We start from the raw sequence: 21,747 nt of genomic DNA, 5'->3' as shown, positions 1-21,747 counted from the left end.
TTCGCCCTTATGCAGCCCAATATTGTCAATTAATGAAATTCCTGTTAATTGACCATCCTAATGCATTTTTATTTGGAAGAATCTCATATTAGACATTCAAGAGAGAAAAAATTGCACTTAAAGCTCAATATATTTTAAAATTATTCTACAGGCCTAAGAGACCTTTTTGCAAGTAAATTTTAAGGAGAAAACACACAATTTTCCTTAGTAAGAAAGAAAAAATAGAACATCCTAAATTTCAATCTAGGAGACTAATTGTTAATTAGAGATAAATTAATAATTAGTGGATTAAGTATGGTTTTGAATGATAAATTTATGTGTAATGTTGATTGGTGTGGTTATAGGATCAGATGGTAGAAAGGTAATTCAGGATGTAATATGCTAGCAGCAATGAGAATTATCTCACTGTGCCACACGTAGCAACATGTGTTGCATGCACCACGGTGTATGGCACAGAATTTACTTCAAACTGGTGTTTACAGCTTATGAAATCAAAACAAGAAGTGGGGGAAAATGCATCTGAGGGGTGAGAAAGAGGTTTCTTTGCTAGGGCATCGATTATCTGATGATTGGAAGTTTGCTTCGGCTAGTAACTTGTCGGGTAAGTATTGTACAACCTTGTGCTATAATTCTACCTAAATTTCTTTAAGTTCAGTTGGTACAGAAATTGAATCACAAAGTTTTAAGGAGTTAAAATTTAAGAAAAATGTTAAAAAGATCTTTTGGATGTGAAACTAAGATTTTACAACTGGTCTAAAGTTTATTGGTTGAATTCTAAGGATATAGGCTCAATTAACCTAAATTATTAGGTTAAAAATAGAGAAAATTAGTAAACAAGTGAGTTAGGAAGGTATTGGTCATTTGAGTAGCCTAAGGGCAAAATGACTATAAAGAAAGGATTATATGAATTAAAAAGGCTTAAATTGGATTGTTTTATGTGTTGAGAGATTTGACTCAACTAAATTAGTACCTGTGTTAAATGTTAGGAAATTGATTAAGGAATGTATATATGAACTTGTTGTTGAGAACTTGCTTGAGTATATGATATTGCATCTCACCGTGTGTATCATAATGGTAAATATGTAGGTAGGCCTAAATACTATCCAAGCAAGTTTATATTGTTTCGTATAACTTGTTTTACTTATATCATATATGAATTTGTTATGTGAAATTGTATAATTGTGGGAAACTTGATCAAATGGTGAGGCTGGACCTCATTTGTACAAGTCAAGTGTATTTATGGTTCTCGACCATGTGATAAGGCTTAGCCCCATATATGAAAGTCGGATGGTTGAAAGTAGAATAAGTGTATGTGTGTATGTAGTTATATGTCTGTGCCTCATATAAGTTCACAATTATGTAATGTGGCATTAACAAGTCAAAATGAGTATTTAACGTGATATATGTGAGGTGATGTGTCAATTAGGTATAATAGTCCTCTTAGACTTGGTTTAAGACCTAAAATAGTTTAATGGGATAAGAAATGGGAATTGAATACTTAGGGTACCATTTTTGAAAAAAAGAAGTGACTTTTTGCACCTAAATGTTCACCTTTAGATTGAATTATTAGATTGTATTCAAACTTATCTCATTAAATAGAATATGTTATAAGTTTCTTGTGAGTACTTGATTCATTCTAATTAGACGTTAGGTGTGAAAATGGCATGCAACAAAAGTTCATATTAAAAAGCTACTGTGACAGTAAAATCTGATACATGCGTTGGAATGCATAGTGTACAAGCTGCGATGCATGGCACAAAACTAATGCTTGTTGCTTTATGCCATATACTGTCACGCATAGTCACTTTTTTAGAAAACAATTTTGTTTCTCAAGTCATAAAATTATATTCACACTTCCATTAATCCTCTTATTTGAACATACTTTTTACGAAGTCGGGATCCTACATTTTGAAAACAAATAAAGGGCTACTATGCTGACATTATATTGTTATTGTGTGCTAATGTATGTGTTAGTATTGGTAAAGTCTGGATTATATAAGGGACTTTTCAAAAAACTTTAAGTTTTTTATCAATGGACAATTGCTTGTTAATATGTGAACCTAAATTCGTGAATTTGCAAACATCTAATTGTAAAAATCTAAACTTGTTGTTGTGATTAACTTTATTTTTGAATATATGAAGTCATAAATTATGTAATTTGACTTGTGAGTAAATGAACCTATACTTATAAATATTTAAACTTTAAGTTGTAAATTCATTAATTTAGTTAGGACGAACTTGTCAATCCTAAATAAAAATTTCACTACCAATCGACAATTACTTATTAATATGTAAATATAAAGTTGTGATTTGATAAACATGTGTTGTAAAAATCTAAACTAGCTGTCACAATGAATCTTAATTCTAAATATATAAAATCATAAAATTTTAAATTTTGACTTGTAAATAGATGAACTTATACTTATAAATATTCAAACTTTAAGTTATAAATTTATTAAATTTCTCAAGATGAATATGCCAACCTTAAACAAAAAATTTCACTTTCAATAAATAATTACTTGTTAATTTATAAACTTAAAATTATAAATTCATGAATATATAGTTGTAAAAAAATATGAACTTGTATCTGTTGCCTTTTTTTAATTAAGGACAGCTTTATCTTTTGTTTTTCCCTAAAACATATTGCCAAAAAAAAAAAAAACCTTGAGCCTCCAGAACAATTTCAAAATACATTTGAGGCCTAAATGCAGTTTTTGACTTTTTTTTTAACACCCCCTCCTGTTGAGTGCCTGATTGAGGTTATTCCCTTTCATTTTCTCCATATTTTTTGTTACGCCATACAATGTTTTCCACTATTGTGGCCGGTCTGCCCCGGACATAGCCATCGCACTTTAGGTTATGTTTTAACTGCCTGTTCGGAACACTAGCATCTAAGCTTCCCAAATCTTACCGTATATTTATATCCCGCAGTACTCGATCAACGGCGCACATCATTCCATGGGTGATTCCACCTCCACCTCATCCAAGATTCCCTACCTGCTTCTCGATGTAATTCCAAATAAAACTCGTTTTCTTTCTTTAAGAAATCAATAATCAATAATTAATTTTTCATTATTCACTTGATATTCTGTCGAATGTTCACAATGGAAACGAAATGCTTTGCCAACCGGAAATCAAATTCTGAGAGCTCGAGCCCATTTGGAAAAGAGAGCTGATTGATAGATTGGTGCCTTGGTGGTGCCATCTCCAGTGTCGTCCTCGACTTCGTTGAAAGCCCTCCGACTCAGCTTGTTTAGCGCTGAGTTGGCTCACCAAGTTTCGTCATATAAAATGCTTGCACGCTGTGAATTGAAGTGAATCATGAGGTGCCGATCCGTAGCGTGCATATGGTCTGGCACGCCCCCACCTCACAGAGTTACCGCCGTTGCCAGTTTTAGTCAGCCGCCATCCTTCTATACTGGTGGATCCGATGGCTCCATCATCTGGTGGGCCCTCTCCGATAGTTATTCCAGCCCGGTATTTCCATTCTTTATCACTGTTTGGCTTTTATTTTCTTATGCATAAATTATGACTTAAATTATCGAGATGCTGTATTTTTGCCACTCCCATTTTAATTGCTCTCAGCCGCAATTAAGCGTAGAATGTATGTATTCCTGCAATAATATGATGCTTTTTGATGCGAACTAAAAAGCCTCGAAGTCTTGCTCTAAGCTAAGAGTGAACCTGTCATTGTAGGAAGTTAAAGCAGTGGGTGTTTTGTGTGGTCATGCTGCACCGATCACTGATATTGGAACTTGCAGTCCTACAATAGCCGAAAAAGATGCAGGCCGTTCGAGTAATTTTAATGCATTAATAAGTGCATGTACCGATGGCTTCTTGTGTGTATGGAGTAGAAGCAGCGGTCATTGCCGGTGCAGGAGGAAATTGCCTCCTTGGGTGGGCAGTCCGTGCATGATTCGAACACTGCCTTCAAGAGCAAGATATGCATGTATTGGTTGTTCTTTCATGGACACGGTCAATTTGTCAGACCACTATTCTGTGATTGATAGAGAAACTCAGCCTAGGAAGCCTCCGAAATGCACTATCGTTATTGTTGACACATATTCGCTTACCATTACACAAACCGTCTTTCATGGAAATCTATCTATTGGCCCCATGAAATTTATGGCTGCAGTTTCAGTGTATAATGATAAAGAGAGGCATTCTATATTTGTGGCTGATTCAGTTGGTAAGCAACAAATGGTTTCCGTTTTGAAGGATCCTCATGATCAGGGGGAAAACTTTGCTAGTTTGCACAAAGATACATCTCAGCTGGAAAGTTCTGTTTGGGCTGAGGGATTGAGTGGTGCACGGCAAATTATTTCAATTGCAACCCATGGGAATGTTGCTGCTTTTGTGTTAAAAGACCACTGCATATTCAGGTTACTTTCTAGTGATACAAAATTGGGAGAGATTTCTTTTTCGGACAATCTTTTATGTTCTGATGAGGATTCTAGTCAAGCACATGTGATGGCGGCCATGTTTCTTGAAACTGTTGGTGCAAGGACTCTGCCAAATTGCCATGAAACGAGATGCTTGATTCCAGAAAGTTTTGTTGTCTGGAACAATATAGGTTATGCAGTTGTGTATAAAATATCATATGAGAATGACATTTTTCAATGTGAACCTCATTCTGAAATTCCTTCTACTTGCTATAATCCAGACATGAGAGTATCCTTTTTTTTCTTACAAGTTGATCATTGGCTGCTTCGTATTGAATCTGTCTGCCTTCACTTTGAGGACCCTTTACTATGGAGGCCTCACGTCACTATCTGGTCACCACATCATTTTGACAATAAGAACGGTAAATTTTACCAGCAATGTAGAATGGTCAGGGAAGGTGTATCGTTCACTGACCTGTTTAAGAACTCTACTCAGTTGAGAGGGTTAAATAGTGTAGGGACAGAATCAATTTCTAGTATGGAATGCTTAGGTAATTACAATATTAACGAGGGACAGATTGTTTCTTCTTCAATGATCATATCAGAGAACCTTGTTGCTCCTTATGCTGTTGTATATGGTTTCTTAAGTGGATTAATAGAGGTTGTAAGATTTGATCTGTTTCAGAGGATGAGTTTAGATGGTGCAAGTTCCAAAACTGAGGAAAAATCAGTTGCATGCCAACAGTACTTCTCTGGGCACTCAGGTGCTGTACTTTGTTTGGCAGCTCACCAAATGATGGGTAGCTCCAAAGGCCGGAGTTTTAATCAGGTTTTGGTGTCTGGAAGTGTGGACTGCACCGTTCGCTTGTGGGATCTTGACACTGGCTGTCTTATTATGGTTATGCATCATCATGTGGCACCAGTGCGCCAAATTATTCTTCCCCCATCTTTCACTGATCGTCCTTGGAGCAATTGCTTCCTTTCAATTGGAGATGACTCATGTGTTGCTCTTGTTTCTCTTGAAACTTTGCAGGTGGAGAGAATGTTTCCTGGTCACATGAACTATCCTACAAAAGTTGTATGGGATGGAGCTAGAGGTTACATTGCTTGTCTCTGCCAAACACATACTGGAACGTCTGATACTTCTGTTCTATTATACTTATGGGATGTAAAGACTGGTTGCCGCGAGCGAATTCTTCGTGGTACAGCTGCACATTCTATGTTTGATCATTTTTGTGATAGCATCAGCATGAATTCCACATCTGGCACATTGTTGAATGGAAATACATCAGTGTCTTCATTACTTCTCCCAACTGTTGAAGATGGAAGGTGGTTTAAATCCTCATCCAGCATTTCAGGGAGCTTGGTCACTTCATCTAGGTCATCACCAAGCATTTCAAATGTGGCTGAGCTGAATGCTTCCCAAACTCATGCAGACAAAGCAAATAAAGATAGAGCATATTCATCTTCTATGTCCATCCTCTGGAGTAAGAAGCACCCAATAAAATGCTCTAGCCCATTTCCTGGTATTGTGGCTTTGAGTTTTGATCTTACATCATTGATGTTCTCTTATCAGAAGCCTGAATTCATTGTCAGTGGAGGTCATGAACCAGTGACTATCGATTTAAAGCAGCAGGAAATTCGAAACCGAAATTCCAATCATGAAATTCTAGAAACACATGAGGTCCTAACTGATACTGGAGAGGGGCGTGATAAGCTATTTGAAGAATACTTACTTCGATTTAGCTTGTCATTTTTGCATTTGTGGGATGTAGACACTGAGCTTGATGATTTGCTGATGAGAGACATGAAACTGAGGAGACCAGAAAATTTTATAATAGCTGCAGGTCTGCAGGGGGATAGAGGGTCTTTAACATTGACATTTCCTGGTCTGAGTGCTGTTCTCGAGGTAATCTGGATGAATTGTGTTGCATGTTCGGACCTATTTTCTTATCTCTCCTTTCAACATTTCCTGAGACATCAAAAACCACATTTCAGCTTTGGAAATCATCAGCTGAGTTTTGTGCAATGAGGTCATTGATGATGGTATCTCTTGCCCAACGTTTGATTAGCATGTCTCACTTTGATTCAGCGGCTGGCAGGTATAGTAGCAATATGTGATCAAAGCACTCAAATCAGTTAACTTGTAAACTACATTTGAATGACTTTAATTTTACTTAGGAGGAAAGCCAATTCGAAAAAATTACCGTAGGTTTTCCTGGAAAATTACTTTGAATAAAGCTCTGTCATATTCACATGAAAGGAACTATTGGAAAGCTATCTTGGCCCTAATCCCTTTTAAGGTTTCTCTGAAACTGGGAACATCTTTGTAGTTCTAGATATTTTAATCTTTATCTGTCAGTTAACTTGTAGGTTTAGCTAGTGGGTTTTTGTGTCCCTTGTAGCCTATCTAACTCTTTTAGTGTTTTCGGCTGCAACATATGTAGAATCTCTCATAAAGAAAGGATTAAAACCCAAAAGAAGAAAAGGATTTTCCAAAGCCCAGATTAGTCTATCACCTGATTCTTTTTTTCAGTTCTAGATATAACTATCTGTCCAGTGGTTCAAGTAAATTTGCTAAATAAAGATTGAGAATATTCCAGTACGAGCAATAGGTTAGGTTTTATCTGTTTAGAATGAAGTTTACCATGGTTCTTTCCTGTTGTTCACTGTTCTTGATGACTCCTCCTGTGAATTAGATCTTAGACGCCAGGCTAATAAAGTTGCCTGGTGACTTAAATGCATATTCCAATCCCCAGCTTAAAAGTATTCATTTTTTTTCCTTACTTTCTCTTGACAAACACTCCCATTTGGAAGAAATTGTGGTTATGTTCGAAGGTATCTTGTGCAGTTCTTTAGCAGCATTCTATACTCGGAATTTCACAGAAAAAATTCCAGATGTGAAGCCACCTTCATTGCAGGTTGTAATATGTTGAATTGCTTTTCTGCTCTTGTTTATTTTATTATAAAATAATTTCTCTCATGTACCCATAAAATCATTTTGGTGGATACCAATGATCTTGGTATGCATTATACTGGTGCAGTCTTCAATAATGCTGAACTTTGCTTGATAGATTTTACTCACTTACACTATGATATATAGATATAGATTTTTTCCCCTTAACTTGGTCAATGGGTTTCTCGCTGTTTGCTTTTCTATGGAAAGAGGCTGATTGAAAAGCTTTTCTAAAAAACTCAATATTTTACTACATGGTCAAATAAGTTACAAATCATCATATTATGTATTCTCTCATTAATGCACTGGCTTATGTAATGTGTTCCAATGACTGTTATCTGTTCTAGTTAATAAGCTGTGTGCTGTTTGCATGGGTCCACACGCAGTCTGTCAGTTGATTAGAGACCTAACCATGTCAATATATTGTCCATGTGGCCGTTTCTTAATTTTACAGCTTTCTTTCCTTTGTCAATCAATCTTGTTTTCTTAGTTGATGATTATATTTTGCGAGATAAGTTATCTGATGTAGGGTTCCATAGCTTAAAAAGGCAAAGAGTTGCTAATCCAGGAATTTAGTTTTGATATTGTTGAAAGGAAAAATATTTGCAGTCTGAGATATTAGTGTAGTGTGGTGATATGATATCAACTGCATCACTATATGGGTTCTTGATTGCTTAAAAAGAGGAGGGAGGGGAACTATGTTTCTTCTTTTTCTATTTTTATAACTAGAGAAATATTGTTTCTAAACTAGGAGTTTTAAAATTTATATTTCAATCCGTGTGACATGATGTCTGAAGCATATATGGATATGAAATAATGAACCTATTTTTTAATTATTTTTTCTCCTTCTGTTCTCTACATTTATGATTCCTCATAAAATCTCATCGAGATATAAAGCAAAGCAATAGAGGTAAATTGCTTACATCTGAATACAAATTTATTGATTCGCATTAAGAACCACGAATTGGCAATTCTGAAAAAGTTTGTATCTTGTATTCTTCTTGTTGTAGCCAGGCTTTTGCTTTGAAGCATTTTAGTTTTGCTTCATAAAATAATGGAACCAGAATAATCACTTTGAATGTTGGATATGGTATTTCTCATTTTGGACTATTGACTAGGTTTATTTGTTATTGAATGATTTATAAGTCAGTTGTTGCTACACTACACTACACTATGTGCCTTCAATCTTTGTCCTCTTTTTACAGCTTCTGGTGGCTTTTTGGCAAGCTGAGAGTGAACACATACGTATGGCAGCACGTTCTTTATTTCATTGCGCAGCCTCTCACGCCATCCCGGTACCTCTACGCAATTTAAACACTACTGAGCAAACCAATATTAAATCTGTAGCTAGAAGCAGAGGTAAAGAGCAGGGTAATACAGGATTAAAAAGTGATGAACAAGAAGTAACCTCCCAAACTGAGGAGTCCAACATACTTGCATGGTTAGAATCATTTGAAGTGCAAGATTGGATTTCTTGTGTTGGGGGAACAAGTCAAGATGCAATGACATCTCACATTATTGTTGCTGCTGCATTGGCAATCTGGTATCCTAGTCTTGTGAAGCCAAGCCTTGCCACATTAATTGTTCATCCGTTGATGAAGTTGGCTATGGCCATGAATGAGAAGTATAGCTCCACTGCTGCCGAGCTTCTTGCGGAGGGCATGGAGAATACATGGAAAGATTGCATTGGGTCTGAGATACCTCGTCTGATTGGGGATATCTTTTTCCAAATAGAATTGAACGGGTCATCCACAAGTTTAGTTGCAGAAATTCCAGCTGTATCAGTTTCTATTCAACAGTCTTTGGTTGAGATTCTTCTTCCAAGTTTAGCCATGGCTGATATACCTGGTTTTTTGACTGTGATTGAAAGTCAAATTTGGTCTACTGCATCTGATTCACCTGTCCACTTAGTATCCTTGATGACTCTCATCAGGGTTATGCGCGGTTCTCCAAGGAACTTGGCTCAATATCTTGACAAGGTTAGTGAAGTTATTCACTGCACCTCGTGCTACAGGTTCCCTATTTTTACCAGCATGATGTTCATCTATTTATTTATTTTTTGTTTGATTGTTGTATCAATTACTATTAAAATGATTTTCAAATATCCTTTTCTCTTTAGTGCAATGAAATATTTTTGTAGAGTTATATTGGAAGAATACTGGCATGGAAAGAGAAGTTTTGCTGTATGATATTTGTTAACATTCCTATTCATGGTTATCCCTTGTGAAGTTAAGGGATCAAACCTTGTGGATGGAAGAAATTTTGGGAGAGCTACATCCTATTGGGCTCATTAACGCTTGAAGTTGACCTTGGTAGAGTCTAATAAGAAATATTGTACCTAAAGAAGAAGAAGGCTGATGGAAAATAATACTTCATTTCTTTTTGTAGAAGGCCATAACGTGCCTGTGCCTTTGACTTGGTAATTTTATATTTTATCCCCCCTCACTCTTATTTGCATATTGATCTTGTTAATTTCTTTGTATTTTTGGTGACTGGTAGTTCGGAGCAGAGGGATTCTCTAATTTGAGAGGCCATATTATTTTCATTGTAAAGCATGTTCTTGCTCTGTTGTTTTCTCATCCCTTTGAGTTTTAATTTTTGGTATTAATTAGATGTCATAAAATATATAAGCATGAACTTCTGTGACAGTGGGACAGATCTGCAGGTTGTCAGCTTCATTTTACAAACTATAGATCCTAGCAACTCAGTCATGCGGAAAACTTGCTTCCAAAGTTCAATGACAACTTTAAAGGAGGTTATACGCATATATCCTATGGCTGCTATGAATGATACATGGACCAGGTTGGCAGTTGGGGATGTGATTAGAGAGGTTAATAACCCAAGCATTAGGGTTTATGACATGCAAAGGTATCATAATATGAATTTACTATTGGAACTTAAATGGTTATAGGAGTATGGAGGTGTAAATATATCACTAGTCTTTCACAGATGAAGCTGCTAATTGTTTGTGGTCTGTCTCCCACATGAACTTGTAGAGAATGGCTCTCAACTTGTGATTTTATCTCATTCATGATAAATCCACTGGTAGAACTAGAATTACCATTTTGAAGGGTCAAAATCAAATAGACAAAAAATCAAGGCTTTAGTTCCTCCCTCAATCATACTTAGTTCTTTCCTGATATAGTGTAGTATTAACTGCTGGAATTGCAAAATTGAGCTCATTATTTTTATGCTGTTGTGCTTACTGTTCTGAGTCAAGTTTGGGAACTACACTGGTTCCTAACATTTAACAGGTTGTAAAAGGCCATTGAATGGTGTAAATGGAATTATTGTGGAACTTAAAGGATGGAATTAAATTAATCAGGATTTACTGTGCAGCTGACCTATTTGGCTTTTCATATGAACTCTTGTTTCTACTCTTTACCTCTCTGTACACTTTCGTATTACCTTTCATTTATAAGGTTATCTCTTGTCTTTGTTTTTGATGCAGTGTGACAATGATAAAAGTTTTGGATGCAAGTGGGCCTCCTGGCCTCCCAAGTTTACTTGCAGCAGCATCAGAAACAATTTTCACTGCTATTTCAGCACTAAGCTTTTCACCTGATGGAGAGGTACCCAACACCCAAAATGATTAAAAGAACTTTTGAATGCACTGATTCTTTCTTCAAGTGATCCAGTTAGCTGGTTTTTGTTTAACTCACCTAGCAATGGTAATGTGGAAAATTAGGATGGCTTTTTTGAGCTTTGGTTCCTAATTTAGAATCTGAATGTATTAGGCTGGAAGCTGGATAGACAAACTATAAAGTTCCTAGGCTATCTGATTAGATGTGTGTAGTAGTAATAGGCTGTTGCCTATTGCTGACACCAGACTTTGTTACTGTGCTGTTATTGACAATGACAATATAAGCAATTGTCTTGAGAAATGCTTTTGACTAGTTATAAATCATTACTAGACCGAATGCTGTTCCTCCCAGCTTCATGCCTTGCACTCTTGTTATTCAATATATTCTGTATGATTATCTTATTCAGAGACTTAAGTGTCCCATAGTGCTTCATCAAACATTATTGAGCAATATAAGCTGGATGAATCAATGTGGAACTATATTTCAAATTTATTGAATTTTTCAATTGGAAAGGGTCCTTGGGAGGGATACCTCTATTCTATTGGCTCTTTTTTCTTTATCTTTACGTAAATGGAACTGCCCCTAAGATTTGAACCGCTGTATCTGCCATTTCTGTTCAAAATTTAGAAGCTGATTTTTTTTTTTTTTTTTTACCTTTTTGATTGCTGGTGATGACATTGATTACAGTTCCATTAATCTCCCCACCCTTCCCCCTTTTTTAAGTTACATGCCCAATGTTTTCCCTTTTATTTATTTATTATTATTTTTTTGGTGATTTCATGTGAGTTCGTTTGCCCTAGGATTGGTGGTTTGTGCAAGGGTCTCCAAGTATTTTCTCTGCTGGGTGGGAAATCTAGATGCTGCTGTGTGACATTACTGCTTTTATAATGTATTCTATCACTTTCGTCTAGAACTTACCCATTTTCAACTGTAGGGGCTGGTTGCCTTTTCTGAACACGGGCTGATGATCAGATGGTGGTCGTTGGGATCTGTCTGGTGGGAGAAACTAAGCCGGAACTTTGTTCCTGTCCAGTGCACGAAAGTAATTTTTGTTCCTCCTTGGGAGGGCTTCTCTCCTAATTCATCCAGGTCAAGTATAATGGCCAATATATTGGGAGCTGATGGCCAGTCAAAATTTAAGGTAATCTAATTTCTTGTCTCCTATTGGCCCGGAATTTTTACATTTCACTATATTTTCTAATAATGACCAAACTTGTGGTCATTTCGATTTTGGATGGCATCGTGTAGGAGATGTGCTTTTAGCAAGTCTAGTATAAGAATTCCCCTGATTATGAGGTTAAATTGTTCAGGGACATTATGATATAAGAAATCAAAGGGAAGATGAATAAATTGAGTAAAGTGGTCTCTAAAAGGAAATTTCGATTGTAAAGTTGGAGGCTCCTAATTTCATTGATGAAAGCATGATAGAAAGTGGGTTTTTTTTTTTTTTTTAATAAAAAGGCCACGGGAACACCGTGGAGACATGTTATATCATGTAAACATACAAAAAATCCCTACATCTTAGGGGGAGAATTATCAAAGATTGGAACATTCAAATTTTTGGTGGGAGCTTGATGAGCCAAACAGTCTGCGTATTTATTTGCCTCTCTATAGACATGATCAAAAGTGACTGTCAAGTCTCTCATAACGAGATCTCTAATTTTGTTGATAGTAACAATTAACGGGTGATTAGCAGAGAGCTCATTGTGTGTTAAAAACTAGGATAGAAAGTTGGTTTGAAACTAGGATCAAGCAAACTACTACCTCTATTCCTATTTATATGTAATCTTTAACTAATTCACGCAACCAAGAAAGTTGGTTTAGTTGATTGCCTTAAAATTACTGCATCTTTCCACAAATACCCTTAATTAAATGCAAATTCTTCATTATTTCTGTGAATTCCTCTCTCCCTCATATTTACTCAACACTACTCATACCAAGGGCACTATGAGAGGAAAAAGAATTGTTCATAATTTAACAAATTAATTCCTAAATGGGCAAAAAAACTTCTCGGTGACTTGTAAGTAGGAATGGAGGGAGTACATTAGATTATATGAAATACTTGAATCTAAATCATGAAAAGTATTTCCGGCCACCTAGTCAAAATGCTTTGAGATGAAAGCTTCACTAATTGACATTGTCTTGTATTAGCGACATAATCTATTTCTCTCTTTGATCATTTACCCTTAACACGTAAATCTATTTCTCTCTCTCCTGGACACCTCTGAGTGTTTTTAATCTTTTGTAGGAGAATGCTAGGGATCCAGGCCATGGGGACAGTTTAAAACAACTGCTTCATAATCTTGACCTCTCCTATCGACTAGAATGGATTGGTGACCGGAAAGTACGTCTTACAAGGCATGGCCATGAATTAGGCACTTTCCAGTTGTAAGCATCTGGGAATACTGATTCCGAGAAATTCTAGATGAATATCCTCAACTGACTTTACAATCTTATATATCAAAGTTGAGTCTTTATCACCATGTAACGAGGATCTTCAGCATTCTTGCTAGCAAGAGAGGACTAATCATCTGCTTGGATTTTGCGTATCAATGGCAGATTATACTAGTTCAACAATGCCTGGCTACCCAGAAACAAATCAGATAGACTTAGTACGCTATAAAACAAATTTTTCTGGTTTAGCTTCAGTCACGGTCGGTTGTTCTCTGTAAGGGGAAAAAGAGAAGAATAGTGGGCAAAAGGGTACAATTTCTTAGGGTTAAACAGAAACGAGTGCAGTTTTATAAGTATACTTATTGGGTAGATCAGATTTGTATACATAACATTTTTTTCAGGCAAAAGGAAAAAAAAAAAAAGATCAGATTTATATTTTTTATTTTATGATGTGTAGGGTTAGTTTGTTTTAATTTTGAGAAAATTACAGTTGAGGCTATATTTGACACCATATTTTAGTGTGTCTACTTTTCAGTTTGTCAAAAATTCATTTGATAAAAATCTATTTGACAAAAATCAGTTCAGTGAAAGTCAGTTGTTACAACGAAATTTGTGTTTGAATATATTTTTTTAAAAGTCAATTTGGTATACTGAAAGTTATTTGATTTGTGATAGTGAAATGTGCTTTTGAATATATAATTATTAAAAAAATATTAATTTATAATTATTTGTAATTTTTATTATGTAAATGTAATATATTTAAAATATTTAAAAAATGTGATAAAGATTTTAAATGACGTAAATTTTGATTCATAATGTTAAAAATTTAATCTCTAGTTATTTGTATTTTTTAAATTTACAATTTTAAAAAATGTGATAAAGATTTGTAATTTTTATTATACATTGATGTTAAAAATTAAAATGATTAATTATTCAATTTATAATATTAAAAACTTGATACCTAATTATTATTATTGAAATAATAATTATATTTTTAATAAATTAACTATTTTTTAAATAAAAAATAAGAAATTAAATTTGGGATAATATGGTCAAATAACATCTTACTTTTTAAATTAACTTTTCAAAAGTTTCAAATGGTTACGTTTCAAAAATTTACTTTTAATTATTATTTAAATATATTTTTAGAATGTGTTTTCCTATAAAATATTTTATCCAAATAATTTTTAACTTTTAAAAATAAAATTTTATTTTTTAAATGTAAAAAATAAAAAAATCAAACGAACTCTTAATTTGGTGTATGATGAAAGTGAAACTGGCATCCTTTTGATGTTTTCTTAGAGTGTCACCTTTGAGGCAAAAAAGTGAATATGGTTACATTACATCCTTGAGGGAAGCAATTTTGTCGCTTTTAGAGTACCGCAATGACATTTTCTTTATTGGGGAATGACAATTGAAAACCCTACAAGAGCATTAATATAAATTTAGTATCTTGAAAGAAGTTTGAGTTACGTCGACCCAAAAAAAAAAAAAGTTTGAGTTACAAATTTAGAAGTTTGAGGTGTAAAAATATCCTGATTTTACATCTCTGTCACATCATCAGAAAATAACTACTGTAATGGCATATCAAGTATCGATACATTACAGTGTAAAGACGACCATTGATTCTCTCTTATATTAATAATTTTATGACCAAGATAATAGATGGTTATTAAGATGATATTTTTGCTTCCGGTCTTAATATTTCAATCTCTGGGTATATCAATTTCTTATTATTTGATATCAAATTCTTTGTATGACTAGAGAAATTTGCAGATAATGGTTGGGTAGTTGAAGTTTGGATCCATATTAGGGTCACCATTATTAGACCCTTTAACAAAGTGAAGGAGATCAATAATGGAGTTTCAGGGATGAGTAAGGCAATGGATGATGATTCTCTGCGGCGGCATACCAAGCAGTGAGGATTAGAGAGGCTGAAGCATCCCAAACTATGATAGAATTTGTTTGGATAGCACTTTTCAAATCTTAAATATGCTTTTAAGAAAATTTTAAGATAACATTCGATAAATAATATTTTTTTATTTTAAATTATAAGAAAATTTTAAAATTTTTTTTTATTTTAAATATAAGATACTTTGGTTAGATTAAAATTTTATTAAATGTATTAATTTTAATATTATTCTTTCTCTATTTATAATTAATTTTTAATTCCTTCTCTTTTTAATATATTAAATAATAGGTATTTTTAAAAATTTATATTTTTCTCTTAAAAAGATGAAGTTGTTAAGTGTATTTAATAAAATTTATTGATATAATATATTTTATTTAAAAGTGTCTTATAATATAAAATTAAAGAATAATAAATTAAATAAAAGAACAGCAAACACCCCAATGGAGTTGTATGAGGATTGGGCAAACTTCACCTTCCAAGGCTTCTATTCTAAAGCTTGGGCGCGTAGGTGCACGCATCCCATGCATTTATAGGATAAAATTTTAAGGGGTGGAAAATCTGATCCCTTAGACATTGCAGGCTTGCAGCAATGCTTTCAGAGGTTGGCATGTGACGTAGCATATTATGAAGAGGTAATTTCACAGAAAGAGAAAGAAAAATCATAAAGAGGCATTTAGGGAGCTACGTAATTGATGGCACAGGCAATAGCAAAAATTTCAAAAGTCTGGAAGGCACGCAACTAGCTATGGAGTAATATTCCGCTAGTTCAGTGGGTTTGGCATTCCTGGATTGGCGTTTTTCACATGTGCACGTAAAAGATCTTCAGTATTTTTGGATGTTTAATTTTATAAACTAAGTACTTGACTTGTCCATTTCCCTCACATTCCCACAACCGTCAAAGATTGCTCCGGAAAGCCTTTGAAAATAAAACGTTTTTACGTGAGCAACATTCAAATTTCAACTCTACTCTAAACCCAAAAAAAAAAAGTGTGTTTCTTTACATATATATTGACTGGTTTTTAATTAGAGTTAAAAGGTAAAAATATCTAATAATTTTTTCTTCATGAGCATCCAATATTCTTTAATGAATAAAGGTGTAAGAACATTCATAAACTTGTTATAATAGGTGCAACAATCTTCATTCCATTGATTTTGAGTTAACATTAACAATTAAAAAAGGAAACAAACATAAGGTTCAAAAATATTATTCATAATTTTTTTCTTCAAGAATTTCTGGTATCCTAACATTGACAATAGTGTATGAGTATTCATTAATTTTATAAAATAGGCCCGTCTTCCTTAATCAATTAAATTCTTTTTTTAGAATTTCACAATTAACGTCAAGTTATTTTAATGAATTATGAAAGACTTAAATCAATAATTTGGATCAAATTCAATGGGCTAATCCGAATATGCTCAAAGAAATCTTTGCCGAGCCAAATCTAATTGAGTTTAACCCAAATACCTAAATTCTTTTTTATTATTAGTAAAATAAAATTAAAATTAGGTAAAAATTAAAATTGAATAAAAATAAAATAATAAAATAAAATAACATTTTAGGTATTTGTGCAAGCCTGAAAGTCTAATTTGTTAGGCCAAATTTGGTTATACAGTTTTTTTTATAAAGTTAATAAGTACTAAAATATCACTATTGACTTAAGAATATTAGAAACTCCTAGAAAAAAAGAAGTTTCTTCTATTTTTGCACCTTATATTTGTTTCCTTTTTTTAAGTAGTCAATGCTAACGTATATTAATCAAATTTAATAAAATGAAAATTATTACCATCATTATAACAAGTTCATTAATATTTTATTTACTTGAAGATATTGGGTGCTCTGGAGAAAAAGTTATTTGATATTTTTACCCTTTAACCTTTTGAACTATAATCTCATGTAAATCTTATCTTCTCAACAAAGTATTGTGCTTGTTTTCCATGGCAATTTAGATGTTTAATTGATATCACTCTCTAAATATATACAAATGATTAAAAATGTTTACATCTTCATTACATTAAAAACAATCATATGACCTGGAGTGAAAAGGAAAAAAAATCAATCCTGAATTCCACCCTACGAATCTAAATACAAATAAATTTCATAAACTCACAAAATTATTTTGAAACTCCATGTCTTTTATTAAAATTGTTGATTATTATTGCTATTTAGTTGTCAATTTTAAATAATTTTATAGATTGATAATTATAATATAGCAAATCGACAACTTTAATAAATAACATGAAATTTTAGAATAATGTTATACTTTAAAGAGACTTTTTATATTTAAATATTTTATGTAAGACTTAAGAGTAATGTTCTTTTTTTAAAAAATAAAAAAAAACTAATTCCAAGAGCTTTCTGTCCTGGTTAGACTTGACTCGAGCATCTCGTCATTTAAACCTACACTATGTATACATAAGCTCGCTTATGTGTGTGTAATGTGTGTCTCTTTGTGTGTGTGTGTGTGTGTGTGTGGCTACGCACATTTTATTTAATTAACCAATTATTATAAATGAAGCATTAATAATGTTTTTTAAGGAAAAAGTTGTATACCCACAAGCAGCAATTAATTAATATGCTAAACTTAAACATGATATAGCATGCCACTTTTCGATCTATAAGTATACACCACGTGAATGTTTCACCCAATCTCTGCTGGCTGCCGCCGAACCTTTTTCTCGTATCTAATGTTTCTTTTGAACTGTGACCAAACATTTGTCCAAAAAAAAAACGAAAAATAAAAAATAAAACGTGGCCAAACCAAACTATAACTAACAATAACCGAATCAAGACCATTTTTATTATCATCATTAGGAAAAGATCTACATATTGCAGAAGACACTCTAGACACGGAACACAATGTGACGTTCCGCCGGAGCGGGTTCCGAAGATTGAGTGCATGAATTATATATATTAGAACTAGCTTCATCCACCATTACCGCCACCTTCTCCTGCAGTTAATTACTACACGTGACGCTATCTCCAGTACTCCATATCCTTCTCACATGGATGCACCTATTCATTTCAATGTCTATATATATAGGCATTATTCTCACCAAGTTTTGCAGAATCGTTATAACCTTACAGTCATGAAGTGCTATAGGTTGGCCTGGTGTCTTGTTTTGTTTGCGTTGTTTGTTAACATTAATGAAGCAGCCATGTTGGATGAAAGGAATAGAAGCTCCTCAGATAGTTATGACTATGGAGATGCTATTAGCAAGGCCATCTTGTTTTTCGAGGGACAACGCTCTGGGAAGTTACCCTCTTCCCAGAGAATGAAGTGGAGGGGAGACTCTGCTCTCTCTGATGGCAAACTCGAAAATGTAACACTTTTTTTTTTTTTTGGTTTGGGATCTGTAGTTTCATCATTTGTATGTGCATGTTGAATTACATTACATGTCAATTCAATTTGGCAGGTGAATTTGGTGGGAGGATACTATGATGCAGGTGACAATGTGAAGTTTTTATGGCCTATGGCATTCACAGTGAGCTTATTGAGTTGGGCTGCTATTGAGTACCAGAGTGCCATAGATTCAGTGAAGCAGCTCAATTACCTCTATTCTGCTATTCGCTGGGGCTCAGACTTCATACTTCTAGCTCACTCGTCGCCTACTACTCTCTTCACCCAGGTCGATTTCCATTTCTCAAATGTCGTGACAAATGGCTTTAATAGCATTTATAACAAAGACGTACGCTTATATACTTCATACCGAAGCATGGTTTAATGAATGAAAGAGATCATATAACATCATTATTTGATGTACTAGATTGTAGGCGCCCATGAACAAACACGGATGCGTACACAAATTAAACATAATATAGTGCACATTAAATTTCACATGCTGCAGCATGCATTGATAATTGATGTCTTATACATGCATGCATGCATGCATGCATAGATACATATATATATATATATATATATTGACGTGTGTACGATAGGTGGGAGACGGAAATTCGGATCACCAGTGTTGGGAGCGTCCGGAGGACATGGACACACCTAGAACACTTTATAAGGTTGATGCTAATTCTCCTGGAACTGAAGTTGCAGCTGAATCTGCTGCTGCTCTTTCTGCTGCTTCAATTGTTTTCCGGAAAGCAGATGCCAATTACTCGTCAAGGCTCTTAAGCCAATCAAAATCAGTAAGCAGCTATATATTGATATCAATCTCTTCAGGTACATTCATGATTTATGACCACACCTTGAATCTAACCCTTTTGACAATGTTTTTCAGCTGTTTGATTTCGCAGACAAATACAGAGGTTCTTACTCAAGATCTTGCCCATTTTACTGTTCTTACTCAGGTTACCAGGTACGTAAATAAATAAATAAAAAAACAACAAAGTTCAGCTAGTGCAATCATGGTATTTTCGAGACACAATGATGATTGATGAATAGATCATTTATATTATTAGAGGGGTATGTTTTATGATTGGCCTTTTGAATTCTTTACAAGGATGAATTATTGTGGGCTGCCTCTTGGCTGTACAAAGCCAGTGGAGAAAGCAAGTACATGGACTACATATCAAGCAACCAAGGTTGGAGTCAGGTGGCGTCTGAGTTCAGTTGGGATAACAAATTTGTTGGAGCTCAGACATTACTAGCACAAGTATGTATACTTGCTAACTATATAACATTTTATATACTTCAATATCAGAGTCATAAAAATCACTTTTATAGTATATATGCAATTTTTTTCTTCCATTATATATTTCCAGGAATTCTACGGTGAGAAGAAGGACCAGTTGGCCAAGTTTAGGAGTAACTTAGAGTCATTTATATGCTCAGTGATGCCAGGAAGTAACTCTCAGCAGATCAGGACCACGCCTGGTAATGAATTTAAAATTAATTATTCGTATTAATATTTTAGAAGGTGGTGATGGAACTGAAGTGTGGGCTGTATTATTGTTCCCAGGTGGGCTTATATATGTACGAGACAGCAGTAATTTCCAATATGTGACAAGCTTTACCATGGTGCTTTTTACATTCTCCAATATCCTCAAAAGCAATCATATTGATGGCATCCAGTGTGGCCCCACGCATTTTACAGCCTCTCAAATTACAGCCTTTGCAAAGACACAGGTTTGTCCATGCATAGCCACTTTTATAACCTCATATTGAAAAATTTCTCCAAGGAGAATATTGTCGAAGCCCTACTTAAAGCTAAATGGTCATCAAGAAACCAATTTTAAACTCCATGAAAATGAATCTTACTCTAAGCCTTTTCATTTGTCACACGCAGCATACATTTTCATTTATTTGAAAGGGCTAGTAACTGTATTATTAACTGGCTAACTTAGCTTATTAATTAGGCAGATCACATGCATGAACACTGAATGCATATAGAACAATAGGCTTCCTTTAGGATAGAAGAGCCTATTGTTAGCTGACACATGTAATGGAGCTCCATGCTCCTAATTAGTCTTTCTCCCATTACACATGGTTTGACGGGTCAAAAAAGAAAATTTCACACGGTTTGAGAAAGACTTGGAATTCAGTAATCTACTTAAGAAGGTTGACAGTTCAATATTGAACGATTTTTTCAAAGGAAAATAAACTTTTTTCAGGAGATCAAAGAAACGGTCTACTTTATTGGTCATTGTGTTGAATCCATGCCTTGACTATATGAAGGTCTTAATCTTGTCATAACGCAACAAATGATGTTTGATATAGAGAGATATGTGGATAATGAGTTGATACACACACATACATATGGCTTGAAAATAATGTGGACGACAGGTGGACTACATACTAGGAAACAATCCGATGAATATGTCGTACATGGTGGGATTTGGGAGCAAGTATCCAAAGCATATCCATCACAGAGGATCGTCGATCCCTTCAATTAAAGATCATCCAGCCAAGGTGGGTTGCAATGATGGCCAGTCCGATTACTACTCTTCCACAAATCCAAATCCCAACACTCTTGTGGGTGCAATTGTTGGAGGCCCTGATTCCAATGACCAATTCAATGATGTCCGATCTGACTATTCTCACTCTGAACCTACCACTTACATGAATGCTGCTTTTGTGTCTTCCCTCGCTGCTTTGCTCCCACACGTTAATTGATCAAAGCATAATGCCACCCAGGCTAGCTTGCTGGCTTATTCATTTTTAGTCTATTACAATATCATCATCGTCATCATCACTGTGATTATTTAATTCCATACACGTACCAGGCCATACATTATTAGTTTCGTCAGTTGATACTTGTAATCACATCCTTCATATATATATATATATATATATGGAAACATTAAAGTAGTCTCAGTCAGTTACTTTATTATATTATGATGAAACGCTAGCTTGTGTTCACCAGATCAAGCTAAATTGGTGGTATATTGGACTCCATATATTTATAATCAAGTGCTTGACTATGTTATTCAAGATGCACAGTTTGTTTCAGATTGGACGCCTTTTTTTTTACTGTAGAACACTGTTTCACGTCAAATTTAAATGAGGTCCATGTACATGGGGTTTAGTTTTGGTACTTAGTAGTAGTGCTCATCAGTTGAGCAAT

The 21,747-nt window shown here is 34.4% G+C and overlaps 2 protein-coding genes across 4 annotated transcripts; both read left to right on the top strand.

Moving 5' to 3' along the window:
• The first annotated feature begins 3,016 nt into the window (after positions 1-3,016).
• LOC129322131 (uncharacterized) lies at positions 3,017-13,758 on the top strand. Of its 3 annotated transcripts, XM_054968206.1 has the most exons (9): positions 3,067-3,477; positions 3,697-6,291; positions 6,381-6,484; positions 7,234-7,303; positions 8,544-9,317; positions 10,004-10,206; positions 10,790-10,910; positions 11,857-12,063; positions 13,171-13,758. In XM_054968206.1, the coding sequence occupies exons 1-9, from the start codon at positions 3,322-3,324 to the stop codon at positions 13,312-13,314; spliced, it is 4,374 nt and encodes a 1,457-aa protein (XP_054824181.1). In that variant the 5' UTR covers positions 3,067-3,321; the 3' UTR covers positions 13,315-13,758. The 3 variants fall into 3 exon arrangements, with proteins under 3 accessions (XP_054824183.1, XP_054824182.1, XP_054824181.1); XM_054968208.1 differs by lacking the exons at positions 10,790-10,910; positions 11,857-12,063; positions 13,171-13,758 and having other exon boundaries at positions 3,017-3,477; positions 9,996-10,173; XM_054968207.1 differs by lacking the exons at positions 10,790-10,910; positions 11,857-12,063; positions 13,171-13,758 and having other exon boundaries at positions 3,018-3,477; positions 9,988-10,188.
• A 4,438-nt stretch (positions 13,759-18,196) lies between these two features.
• On the top strand, positions 18,197-21,599 carry LOC129322132 (endoglucanase-like). The gene is made up of 8 exons (XM_054968209.1): positions 18,197-18,549; positions 18,643-18,855; positions 19,169-19,369; positions 19,462-19,539; positions 19,684-19,836; positions 19,946-20,057; positions 20,143-20,309; positions 20,967-21,599. The coding sequence occupies exons 1-8, from the start codon at positions 18,232-18,234 to the stop codon at positions 21,294-21,296; spliced, it is 1,572 nt and encodes a 523-aa protein (XP_054824184.1). The 5' UTR covers positions 18,197-18,231; the 3' UTR covers positions 21,297-21,599.
• The last annotated feature ends 148 nt before the right edge of the window (positions 21,600-21,747 follow it).

Source organism: Prosopis cineraria, unplaced genomic scaffold (assembly GCF_029017545.1).
Source record: "Prosopis cineraria cultivar Desert tree isolate PC_DT_omini unplaced genomic scaffold, ASM2901754v1 PC10, whole genome shotgun sequence".
NCBI lineage: Eukaryota > Viridiplantae > Streptophyta > Magnoliopsida > Fabales > Fabaceae > Prosopis > Prosopis cineraria.
This window is presented reverse-complemented; position numbering and strand designations above follow the sequence as displayed.

Excerpts from the sequence above, each read along its gene's own strand:
- LOC129322131 (XM_054968206.1), top strand. The coding sequence starts at position 3,322 with ATGAGGTGCCGATCCGTAGCGTGCATATGGTCTGGCACGCCCCCACCT. Across the intron at positions 6,485-7,233 it reads TTTGATTCAGCGGCTGGCAG|TTCTTTAGCAGCATTCTATA; the intron begins GTATAGTAGCAA and ends TATCTTGTGCAG. Across the intron at positions 9,318-10,003 it reads TGGCTCAATATCTTGACAAG|GTTGTCAGCTTCATTTTACA; the intron begins GTTAGTGAAGTT and ends ACAGATCTGCAG.
- LOC129322132 (XM_054968209.1), top strand. The coding sequence starts at position 18,232 with ATGGATGCACCTATTCATTTCAATGTCTATATATATAGGCATTATTCT. Across the intron at positions 18,550-18,642 it reads CTGATGGCAAACTCGAAAAT|GTGAATTTGGTGGGAGGATA; the intron begins GTAACACTTTTT and ends TCAATTTGGCAG. Across the intron at positions 20,058-20,142 it reads GCAGATCAGGACCACGCCTG|GTGGGCTTATATATGTACGA; the intron begins GTAATGAATTTA and ends TATTGTTCCCAG.